This window comes from Sodiomyces alkalinus, assembly GCF_003711515.1.
Source record: "Sodiomyces alkalinus F11 unplaced genomic scaffold SODALscaffold_16, whole genome shotgun sequence".
Lineage (NCBI taxonomy): Eukaryota > Fungi > Ascomycota > Sordariomycetes > Glomerellales > Plectosphaerellaceae > Sodiomyces > Sodiomyces alkalinus.
Genome location: NW_021167094.1, coordinates 142,749 through 153,679, shown reverse-complemented (window position 1 = coordinate 153,679; position 10,931 = coordinate 142,749). Strand labels below are relative to the sequence as shown.

At 55.2% G+C, this 10,931-nt stretch overlaps 3 protein-coding genes across 3 annotated transcripts; 1 reads left to right on the top strand and 2 right to left on the bottom strand.

The window, feature by feature from the left end:
• Positions 1-1,934: 1,934 nt before the first annotated feature.
• On the top strand, positions 1,935-4,260 carry SODALDRAFT_285960 (hypothetical protein; the record flags this gene model as incomplete). The annotated part of the gene is made up of 8 exons (XM_028608509.1): positions 1,935-2,137; positions 2,205-2,326; positions 2,390-2,556; positions 2,716-3,421; positions 3,505-3,671; positions 3,714-3,785; positions 3,856-4,045; positions 4,121-4,260. 8 exons carry the CDS (start codon positions 1,935-1,937, stop codon positions 4,258-4,260), a joined length of 1,767 nt encoding a protein of 588 aa, XP_028462470.1.
• Positions 4,261-4,927: 667 nt separating this feature from the next.
• SODALDRAFT_337865 (ATP12 protein) lies at positions 4,928-6,272 on the bottom strand (the record flags this gene model as incomplete). The annotated part of the gene is made up of 2 exons (XM_028612730.1): positions 4,928-5,742; positions 5,870-6,272. The coding sequence occupies 2 exons, from the start codon at positions 6,270-6,272 to the stop codon at positions 4,928-4,930; spliced, it is 1,218 nt and encodes a 405-aa protein (XP_028462469.1).
• Positions 6,273-6,638: 366 nt separating this feature from the next.
• Positions 6,639-10,837, bottom strand: SODALDRAFT_353657 (hypothetical protein). The gene is made up of 2 exons (XM_028613657.1): positions 10,448-10,837; positions 6,639-10,303 (listed from the first exon to the last, which is right to left on the bottom strand). The coding sequence occupies exons 1-2, from the start codon at positions 10,660-10,662 to the stop codon at positions 6,964-6,966; spliced, it is 3,555 nt and encodes a 1,184-aa protein (XP_028462468.1). The 5' UTR covers positions 10,663-10,837; the 3' UTR covers positions 6,639-6,963.
• Between the last annotated feature and the right edge of the window lie 94 nt (positions 10,838-10,931).

Sequence of the window (10,931 nt, the reverse complement as noted above, 5' to 3'; positions counted from 1 at the left end):
GAACGCCGGGCTTATAACTATTAGTATATAAAATAAGGTACGCAAAAGATATATATATGCATTAAAGAAGAGGAAAAGATACTCTGCGGAAATATCTAACTATAAAGTAAAAGGAGGGGAAATTAATATAGATATATCGGTCGGAAGTACCCTATCCGTCTACAGAAATGGCGTAAGTCACACCCCGATAAGGTGGCTGTAGGCATCTAACATGGTACGTCCTCTGCGAGAAACGAGGAAAGCAAGGAATTGAATCGGTCCTGAGATCTGTAGAGGTTTAGGAGTCGGTAACCGTGAACAAAATGAGCGGAATTGATAGCTGCGGATGAGGGGAACGGGGAACTGCTCCTGTTCAAACTGAAACTCCTGCTCTCCCAGTTCGATAGCAACCTTAGCTTCCCGTCTCGAATACCCGAGAATCGCCAGAATATCAAGCCGGGTACGACGATTGGTTGACATGCCGACTCGGACGCTATGGTTGGTACGTACTGTACAGTACATATGTATGGCGCTATTATAAGGTAGCGAGTTGCGGAGCCCCAATTCAGAGTGACGCATGGGGAGGCAGGGGAGCTGGGGTCCGCTAATAAAGTGGAGTGGCGTACAGTACGGAGTATTTAGTGCGCGGTTCGGACTTCTACTTCCTGGGGTAAACAAGTGTGTTCTCACCTCTTATACTCCGTAAGAACTGGATTACCTGGTTTCGAATGATTGAGAACGGAACTCGGAATATTGTTGCCATTGCTGATCTTGAGGTCTGATGGCTGTTGTTCAGAACACAAAACGAGGCAAATCGGCTCATAAATCTCTGAATGGCTGCTAGTGACTAACATATTAATGTTATGTTTGTTGTCCTTCACTCAACACATGCACAACCCAGATAAAGCAAATATAAACTACATATGCTTAGGGACCTTGAAACAGGTACAAGCAATGCAATTTTCTTACTTGATATAATTCAAGGAACTGGCCAGTGTTCTTCTACCGATGAGGAATCGACAATCCCTTAATAACAGCTAAGGGCTGCTTTAGACACTGCCCTATCACTTATATAACTCTTTTACCTTGGTTATTGGCAAGACTTGCTAAGTTATACTATTATGTTGCCGCCGGGGAACATGTTTATAGGATAACCGTATAAAATAACACCTTGGTTCTTTTAACAGTCTACGATATTGCCTACCTTACTATACGGGGACTTGAATTGATTTTAATCTATAGAAATAATTCCTTCTTAAGGTCTTACTGGATAGATAGCTTTTCTATTGTTCTTCCTTACTATGCCTAGCAGCCTCAAACGGATGTAGGTCAGGGAAAGGGTAGGAGCGACCCGTATCTTAGAGAGTACGCTACTTCCTCCCTCCTCTCTCCTTCCCACTATCCCTCCGCCATCAGTCCTTCCTAAAGAAATCTGGCCCAAATCGGACATTGTTTCCCAAGGTACATATTCACATAGGTTATGTCATAGAATGCATTATGCTAATGACCTTGTCCCCCCCCCCCTCCTGTCTTCTCTCTCTCTTCTCTCTCGTGATAATATCTGGGCCTCACAGACAGCATCTTCAGTCCTGGGCCTAGGAAATCCCGCTTCCTTCCAGGTATGGCTTACATCGATTTTTTTCCTCTCCTTTTCCTCTCATTCTTCTATTAACATCAAAGCCCTAGACCAGTCTCTCCTAGTCACCATTACAGCATATTCACAGTTTTCACGATTCTCTTTCTTCCTATTCTAAACAAGCGCGCACAATCTATACTCTATCTCTCCTATTTTGCAGAACAAATATATGGCCATGTCCATCTCTCTCATGCGACCTTAGCCCAAGGACCATATCAACACCTTTCTCCTCTCTCGCCATAAAGGACCTCCTTGACCCATCAACAGATAACAAGACGTTATAATGACCTCAGACAGTGAAGCTAACACCTCTGTCACCATGGAAGGAGATGTTAAGCTACTTCCAGTGCACTGTCCTGTGGTCTGGGCAGAAAAGCGGCAGAGTCTCTGTGATGCCCTGCCCTACTTCAAGATGCACCAAGGTAGCCTCTATTCCAAGCAGCTCATTCCCAAAGGCTTCCTGATTGATGGGGAATTCACCTATCGGGACATGATGAACACAGACATTGTCATCACCAGCCTGTAAGCAATGGCTCCGACGTCCCCTTGTCATGCTGGCCTCCACTTTTAACCATGAGACTAAAATCAGCGGCGGAGGCCGAGCAAGAACGGCCGATGGAGACATGGAACGTGTTCGTGAGTGTCGTAGGCCAGCCTTAAATTCTATTCTCAAAGCCTGGAAAGAGGACATCCCCATCGCCGTTATTGTTGGTAAGTTCTTGGTTCATTTCCTCTTCTCTAGCACCAAGGTCCAAGACTAACAAAGGTGAACAGGTCGGAACTACCCTCTCCTGCCAGTGCAAGCGCCACACGCTTACAACGTGCTTGACTGGTTCAATGTGACGGATCTCTGGGTTGAACGTGAATCCCGAAATGGTGTCTTTATCCATAAAGTTCGCTTGGAGAGAACTAATCGTATAGCCAAGCCATGGTGGCAGCCAGTTTCCGCACCTACACAGAGCGAAACAGTCGATCTACCTTCACGAATGTTTCCTGCTGGACGTATCCAATGTCGGTACTGCGAGGACTCTTTTGGTCAACCATTTGCGCAAGGCTGGACCTGTCTCAATGGGAAGTGTGAGCATCACTTTGTTTTGGAGTCGGGGTCCATTCTGTCGGACTTGTCCTACTCCGCCGACTGTGCGGCTGTCTGGGCATGGTGCGTTGAATGCAAGCAACCGAGCAAGACTATCTTCGACGGCGACATCTGGACGTGTCTCCACAAGAATTGTACGCGGGCTTTTCAATTTCAACCAGAAATGGACACCAACAAGCTGGTATATTCAGCAGTCTTCATCAACGAGCGTACCGCCTTCGTCCCTCCTCATGAAGCCCTTCGACCAGCCCTTCCTGTGCTCTGGGAGAACTCTTGTGGCACCGAGATCGAGTTCCGCTGTGGAATTGTCTGCCCCAAATGCTTTGGGTGCTCTCGACGAAGGAATTGGGACCGTTGGGTCTACGAAACTCCGGGCTGTCCCTTCGTCTTGATCGCGCCTCCACCCCCTTACCCTCTCTGTCGCGTCGAAAAGGAAAATTGGGAATTCAATGCGCGCAAATGCCTCAAGCAAAGCAGAGTAGGCGAGCATGTCGTGGCTTCGCGGCTGACAATTGGGGCGTACAGCGCATACCAGTTCCTCCTAGCTGATATCAAGGACGCATTAAAGGTCATCGGGTCGGTTCATGTCTTCCGGGCAACTGCCGTCACCAATGCTCGCGACGAGGGACCAAACAGCCTCTGGAATGAGATTCAACTCGCTTCCAACCAAGGATTCGGTCTGCAGCGGAATCCAGTCAGACTTGCCGGTCGTAAGTCGGAGACTCAGAGTCCTGCCCGAGTAGGCAGGATACCACGAAAGATAGTCCGCTGACTGTGACTGACATGATCATAGATAAAAGCGAAGTGCTGACGCGCCACTTTCAGCAAAACTGGGGTGCTCCTTACAAATTCGTCGTCAATGTTCTATCAAAGAGCTTCGAAGAGGCACCAGATGCTATTCTCAAGGCGCTCATGCGCCTTCGCTGGGCCGGTCGAGAATCGGTCAGATGCACCACGCAAGTCTTTGGTACAGCTGAGGCTGCTGCTCTCACGCCTTCCGAGTCTCTTGCTACCGACTTTGTCGAGTTCAATGAGCTCCTCTCTCTGGGGTATATGGAGGGAGACCGTATTGGCGTAAGATTACCTTCTCAGCATGGTCCCATCTTAGAATGCCCCATATGAATCTAACTCGTGCACTACACAGTATCACGACGATGGAGAGGACACCCTGGGCCCGACAGTGGCCACGCTCTCTCTCGGAAGCCCCGCTCTGATGGCCTTCCGCATCAAGAAGAAGCATAATAGCGATCAGCGGGAAGTGCTCAGGTTCCCCATATACCATGGGGACATGGTGGTGATGCATGGGACTGACATCCACCAGTTCTACGAGGCATGTCAGAAAAGCATCCGCCATTCAGTCTTGACGTATGGGAACAGAACTGACCACGAGTAACAACAGCACAAGGTAGACCCTGCTGGCATGCGGCGCTTTGCCATGACCAGTCGAAATATTGTTCTCGACACCCTCGATGAGCACACGCGGCTCGAAGCTATAAGAAAAGGCAACCTTCCCGAGCGAGCCCACGGCTGGCAATATGATGGCTTGTGAGGCCATTCATTCTCGACTTGCCTTCATATGTGACGCTCTATTTGCTTGTTGACCCCATCTCCTGGGCGCTGACCTCCGGATGATATAAAACCAGATTTAAGTCGCCGCTTCCTAAACAGCATCCGGAACTCCTCGAAGATGCGGGATTATCAGATGACCATATGTGTACGCACGGCTATGTATGGCAGCGCGGGATTCTCTGGGCATCTGGGAATATTTGACCTCTCCGGACTTTGGTGGACTCGGAACTTGAGAGTTTCAAAGTGCGTGGGAATTTCGGGAGTTTAGATGGATGGTCTGTTTTTGACCTGGTTCTGCGACCACGTAAGGGTGCTGACTATGCATTGTGTTTCTGCCTGGGGTTTTACAGAATTATTGGGAGAGGTTAAGAGAGAGCGACGCAGGTGATGGGCCACGGTTGAGGGAACTAGACCGGGACGGGACGATCGATTTGCCTCGCAGTTACTCGTCAGATGTGTCAATTGTAGATGGCATATCTCCGTTTCTGGACCAAAGGGTTGTTAGGAACGAAGTTCATGTGAGGATTGTACATTGCGCCCGACCAAGTTTGTCGGATTGAGGTAGGTGCTAAAAGATGACAGCAGTGTATATATACACATCGGTATCATACAGCCAGTACTCCCGCTCGGAAGAGCTGAGTCAGAGCTTACCGTCTCCCCATACCAGAGACGAGCAGCACTGCACTCCCCAACTGCCTCCTCAAGTCCTCCTTCTCGACATCATGCGTATCTTCTACCTCCCCCCAGCGGTCGGTCTGCCAAGCGACCTCGACGCTGGTCGCCCGCGCGGCCTCCTCGACACCGAAGACGGCGTTGTCGGTCGACTGCCGGTCTTGGGCAGGGGTAGCAGGCCGCAAACCGCCAGCAGGGGCGTGCTCGCTCCACTCGACCACCAGGCGCGTGGCCGCCAGCAGACTCTTGCCCGCCAACGCGGCCCTCTCCAGGCCGGCGAGCTCCCAGGGGTGCAGGGTGGCGACCCAGCCCTGGACGACGTCGCGCACACCGTCCTCCTGGTGGCGGGGCATGATGGAGCCTTCGTCCAGGACGGAGTGGAAGCGGAGGCCGGGCCAGACGTGGGTGGTCAGGTAGGAGACGATGTCGGCGGCGGTGCGTTCCTGGACTTCGCGCAGCGACTCGCCGGCGTCGTTGCGGTGGTCAGTTTCGAGGGCGGGGGGCGCCCAGCAGAGGAGCGAGTCGGTGTCGAGGTAGCGCATGACGGTGGTGACGATCTGGGGGCGGATCAGGCCCTCGGCGTCGTCGTCCTGGGCAATGTCGATGGCGCGGCAGACCAGGGAGGTCAGCGGGGTGAGGTGCTGCTTCGTGGCCTGCTGGGTGGAGGCGATGTTGTCCCATTCCAGGGCTAGGGCGGTGGCGAGGTGCGGCTTGCTTGATGGGAGGCGGATGATTTCCTTTGTTGTCGGGTGGCGGAGGCTGCGGCTGTCGAGGTGGATTTGGAGGGTGCCTGGCGGGTTGGAGCAGCGGTTTGTTAGTGAATTAGGATTCCCAAGAGAGAGAAGGGGGGGGGGTTGAGGGGGAAAAAAAAGGAAAAAAAAGGAAAAGAAAGGAAAAAAAAAAAAAGAGAAACATACCATCAACCTCCTGAACAGACACATGCTTCCAGAACCGCCTCTTTGCCCCCCCGTTCTTCACCCCCGCAGAGGTTTTCACCTCCTTCGCAGCTTTTAGCACCTCTGCCTGCTTCCGTCTCCGCGCAATCCGCGCCGCCACATCGTCGGCGTTCCTGGGACCCGCGTGCTTGGCGAACTCGGCCGAGGGCCGCGGGGGCTCCGGCGGCGGGCCTGTGCCAACTATGGGTGCTACGTCGGCGTGTTTGAAGACCGCCGTCGACGAGATGAGGCGGATATTGGTCGGGATCTGTGGTGCTGCTGCTACCCGGTGTGGGAATGCGAGGGCCGCTATTGCCACTGGCCTTGTTGTCCTTGGGGTGATGGGTATAGGAAACGCGAGGTTTATCCGGGTTGGTGGCTTCATTTTCGAATTGGTATGGACGAGAGGAGAGGCAGAGAAACAGGCTAATGGGAGGGATGGCACCGCTTAAAGCCTGGTAGGAGGTTGTAATGGGTAGGTAATAGCTTAAGTTAGTAAAAATCTACCGAAGAATTATCACGACTTGGGAGACTTCATTTTGGGACGAGACGGGAGTTCTGATTGGTGGATATGAGATAAACCAGGTACCCACATAAGGTACCTGTAGCACCTCGAGGTACAAAGTACTTCCGTTTTCTTTTCACCGAGCTCGGTGAAGCGTCACACCGAACCGATATCTCTACGGGCTACTAAGCATCGTGTTACCTATTACCACAATAAAAGCAGAAAGCACGCAGACAAGTGACTATTCGTGTGAATAGAATATATTTCGCTCGTTTTATATTATCCAGCTTTTTCCAATAGTCCCCCATCCCCCAAAGAGACATGAAAACACCCCGCTTCGTTCAGTCCAGGAGGACCCACGATGATAATAGTGATGTTGGTACAGAAAGAGTTGGACCGAGCAGCATTCTTCAACCCGCTGACCCTCCTCTTTCAAAAATTTCCTTACCATACCTCTAGATGGTTACGGTGAAATCCTTTCAAATATCTCGCTTCCCCCATTTCAAAACTCCCCAGTAATACAGGTAACACAGGTAACCATTCCGCCCGCCCGCTCGCCCGTATCACTCCATTAATACGGCGGTCTCGTCACATTACCCAGGCTCTGCTCGCCCGCTCCGCTGTCAATACCCAGTAGGAGATCCCGCAAGTCCATCGTCTCAGGCGATGATTCATCCTGCAACGGGGCTCGGAACCTGCCATCAGCGCTGCGGCTGCTGAGGTTCCTCCTCGCCGGTTTGAGACCGTGGGGTGCCGTGGCCGGGCGTCCCAGGTGCATAGTCTCACCGCCCACCTTGCCCGATAGGGTGCTCATGTCCAACGGCAACGGTGGCACGGGCGGCACGGCCTCGAGGCCGTTCCCACGCGGGGACGGGGGGAACTCGTCGTACGCAGCAGCAACAGCAGGGTTGGAGCTGAGGGGGCCGCCCTTTCGACCGTGCGACAGGGTTCGCCGCAGGTGCTGATTCTGAAGTTGTGCTTCGTCGCCGCCGCCGTTCTCGGGTCGCGGGGAAGCTGCCCCCGGGGCGGTGGCGTTGTTGGCGTTGTTGTTGTTGTTGTTGTTGTTGTTGTTGTTGTTGTTGTTGTTGTTGTTGTTGTTGTTGTTGTTGTAACTGAGCTCCGACGGCGAGTACTCAAAGCTAACCATGCTATCACTGCCGCTATCGCTGCCGTCGTCCCCATGTCCAGATCGCCGCCCGATTCCTATCGCTGTGTTCCCGGCTGCAGTGCGAGGTAGCTGTCCAGAGAGGACCATCTTCAACTGCTCCACCGAGGCCACGGGGCCGCGACTCGAAGCCGACAGGGACGCGGACCCCCCGCTGCGGAGGCTGGCCTGACGTGTCTTGTGGAAAGTCGCCAATGCGCCCTGCAGGTTCTGCTGGCTCCCCAGTGGCGAAGGGGCCATTGCCATTGCGTGCCCATTCCCAGCCACACCCCCTCCGTTGACGCCGGCTCGGTTGCGCCCGGTCGCCGTCGTGCGGGAACCCGCAAGGGATTCCGACTTGCTCGCCGATTGGATGGCGAGGATCGCGGCATCCCTAGTCCATTCCGACAGCATCAGCTCGCGGACCGAATCCGGCAGCTCCCTGTCCTCTCGCCGCTCGGCAGACACGGAGGCCAGTGGCGGGCTCAGTATGGGGTGGCTGAAGGACCGCCCCGGGGACGCGGCCGGACTGATCGGAGGCGAGGCGGCGCTCTCGGCGTAGCTCGCGGCGATGCACTCCACCAGCGATATCCTGTCGTCAAACGGCAGCAGGGCCTCGGTCTCGAGCTCGTCTACGGGTAGCTGAGATTGGGCCTGAGGCCGAGACGGAGACGGAGACCCCGGGCTACCCAGTCCGTTGATGAGGTTCAGGGCCGGGAGAGGCAGCCGTACGCCCTCGACCCAGAAATTCTTGCTCCGCCTCCGGATGATCTCGTTCTGAATGGCTCGCCCCGCCACGGAGGCCTCGATATCGAAACGCTCGATGATGGCCCAGAAATAGCCGTGGCAGAGAGAGCCGATTCGAACCTTTTGCAGCGGCGTCTCCACCTCCTGGATGTCCTCCTGCAGGCGGAAAATCATCGGCAGCCCGTGGCGGACGGCGTTAACGCCGAGCTGGGCGGCGAGTTTCGCCAGGAGGACGTGCAGGAGAACCAAGTCAGGCTCGGAATCGACGTACTGGAGCGCGTTGTCGTAGGCACACAGGTGCAGAAGCTGGAGGAAGTGAGACCGAGACCGCTGCATCGACCTCTCCTGCTGGGAAGCGTTCGAGGCGATCCTGCGCCCGGGGGGGCTGGGCGGCTGCTGTTGTTGCTGTTGCTGCAGCAGGCCCTCTCGGAGGGCCTTGGCCGGCGACCGGGGATGTGCTGACCACGGCTGCGAGGTCTTGTCCCTCCTCACTCTCAGGTCGGCCTCGGTAGTTTGCCGGTCGAGCCAGGTGAGCAGCGCGTCGACGTACGCCTTCCGCACTTGGCCGTCGGGATCCCGCAGCAGCCAGTGCGTCCCCTCCCAAACGGTGATGGGGACACGATTCCGGGTCAGGTTGACGTTGCCCGAGATCCTGGTCTGGGGGTTGGCCACGAGCAAGATGGATTTGATGGCCTTGAGAGCGGTCGTCTTGCCGAGGCTGAGGGTCAGATACGTGTCGAGGTTCGCATGAGGGCTGCTCACGGCGGCGTTGGCGGCAGCAGTGGTAGTGGCATCGTCGTTCTGGGTCGCGTCCGCCTTTTCTCCGCGAGGGGAAGAATTGGCGCTGCTGCTGGAGGATCGGGAGGGACGAAGACGGAAAAGGATGGCGGAGATCATGTCGGAAATCTGATCGGCGTAGTAGACGTGGGTGGCAAGATGGCCAATGCACCGCTGAAGGAGGTCGAGAAGCTCGGTGGGGACGACGCCGCCGGGAAGCTGCAGAACCCTCTTGATGTGCTGGATGAAACCCAGGAGGACATCCATGACGCTCAGGCCGATCAGGTTGACGTCGGATCGGAGGAGCGAGCTGATCATGGCGGCCAGGACCATGTGCTGCTGCAGGTTTCCTTCGGTCACGGGAGTGCCCAGGAGGTGGTCCATTGCCGTGACGAGAATGACATAACGGTCCTGCACGGGGGCCCAGTGGGCCACCATGGCGAACAGGGTGATGGCCCAGCCGGCGTCCTTGTCGGTCTTGGGATCTCTCTTCACCACGGTCTCTCCCTGGGCCACGCGTTCCTGGATGAACCTGAGCATGGCCAGGGTGGCGGCGTGGATCTGCGGCTGGTTCGGCACGACGAAGATCTGCTTCAGACCCCGAAGCGCCAGAACGCCGACGCCCTCCTCGTCCAACTTGTCGACATCCAGGGCGGTCCCGGCCAGAGCGAGAGGGTTGGGGTTGGGGTCGGCGGCCTGGGGGTCGGCGGTACGGACAGTGGTGGCAGCACTCATCTTACGGCGGTGCAAGCCGGTGTCGGGGTCGACCTTCTCGTTCATTTCGGCTCGCGAGAGCAACACGGGCAGGAACTCGTCGTCCTCCCACCAGAGGTTCTCGAGAATCATGGGGACGATGACGCTGAGCTGGCGGCCGGCGACCGAGGCGAGCGGGTCTGCCGAAGACACGCTCTTGATGGCCTCGAGACCAACCATCCTCCACCTCGTCTGGACGGGTTTGCTGACGGTGTCCCTGGCGGGGACATGTCGAGTGGAGGCGAGGGTGGCGTAATGACGGACAACCGACTCGTATTGGGTGAGGTAGTCCTGATCGGCGAAGGACGAGGAGACGTCGTGGTTGGCGCAGAAGGCTTCAAAGGTTGGGATGGAGGACTGGGCCATGGTGATGTCCTTGGAGTCTAGAACGAGATCGAGTATCTTGAGGACATGGGTCGCAAAAAGGGGGAGATCTTTGGGGGCCTTCTCTATGAGGGCGGCGAGGATCTGGAGGGTAACTTGGACATTCCTGTGACGTTCGAAAACAAAAATTAGCATATCTGTAGGTACGAAGAATGGGACGCGAGACTGAAGAGAAGGGGGGGGGGGAAAGAAAATAAAATAAAATAAAATAAAAAAGAACCGAAGCATGGACAAGGACAAGGAAGCATACCCAATTCGTAATCGCCAGACATCCGAGGCAGTCTTCTTCTCAAGAAAGCTACCAATCTTCTGTATCTTGGAGCGTCGCGAAGTGGCATAGAAGAGAAGGTAACTGAGCTCGCTCGAGTTGGGCTTCACGTCGACGGCGCCCTTGGTCGTGCGAGGGTAGCACTTGAGAACTAGGACCTGGTGCTTGGGACGGCATTTCTGCTGAATAGCGTGCATGGCGAAGACGCTGCGGCAGGACCAGAGGAGGGTGCGGGAGGAAAGGGATGGAGGGAGGAGGAGATGGCGGATGTTATGAGTCGAACGAGGACGTCAGGGAAGATGTGTGTATTCGTGGCGAACTCGGAGCAATGCAGTACTCGCGGTATTCATTAGTGGTGGTAGTGGTGGTGGTGGTGGTGGTCGTCGTCGTCGCGAGAAGTCGTCGTGGGCTTTGAGGGAGATGCACACGTCCGTCTTGAGTTGCATATGATTACGTTCCGTCCGTT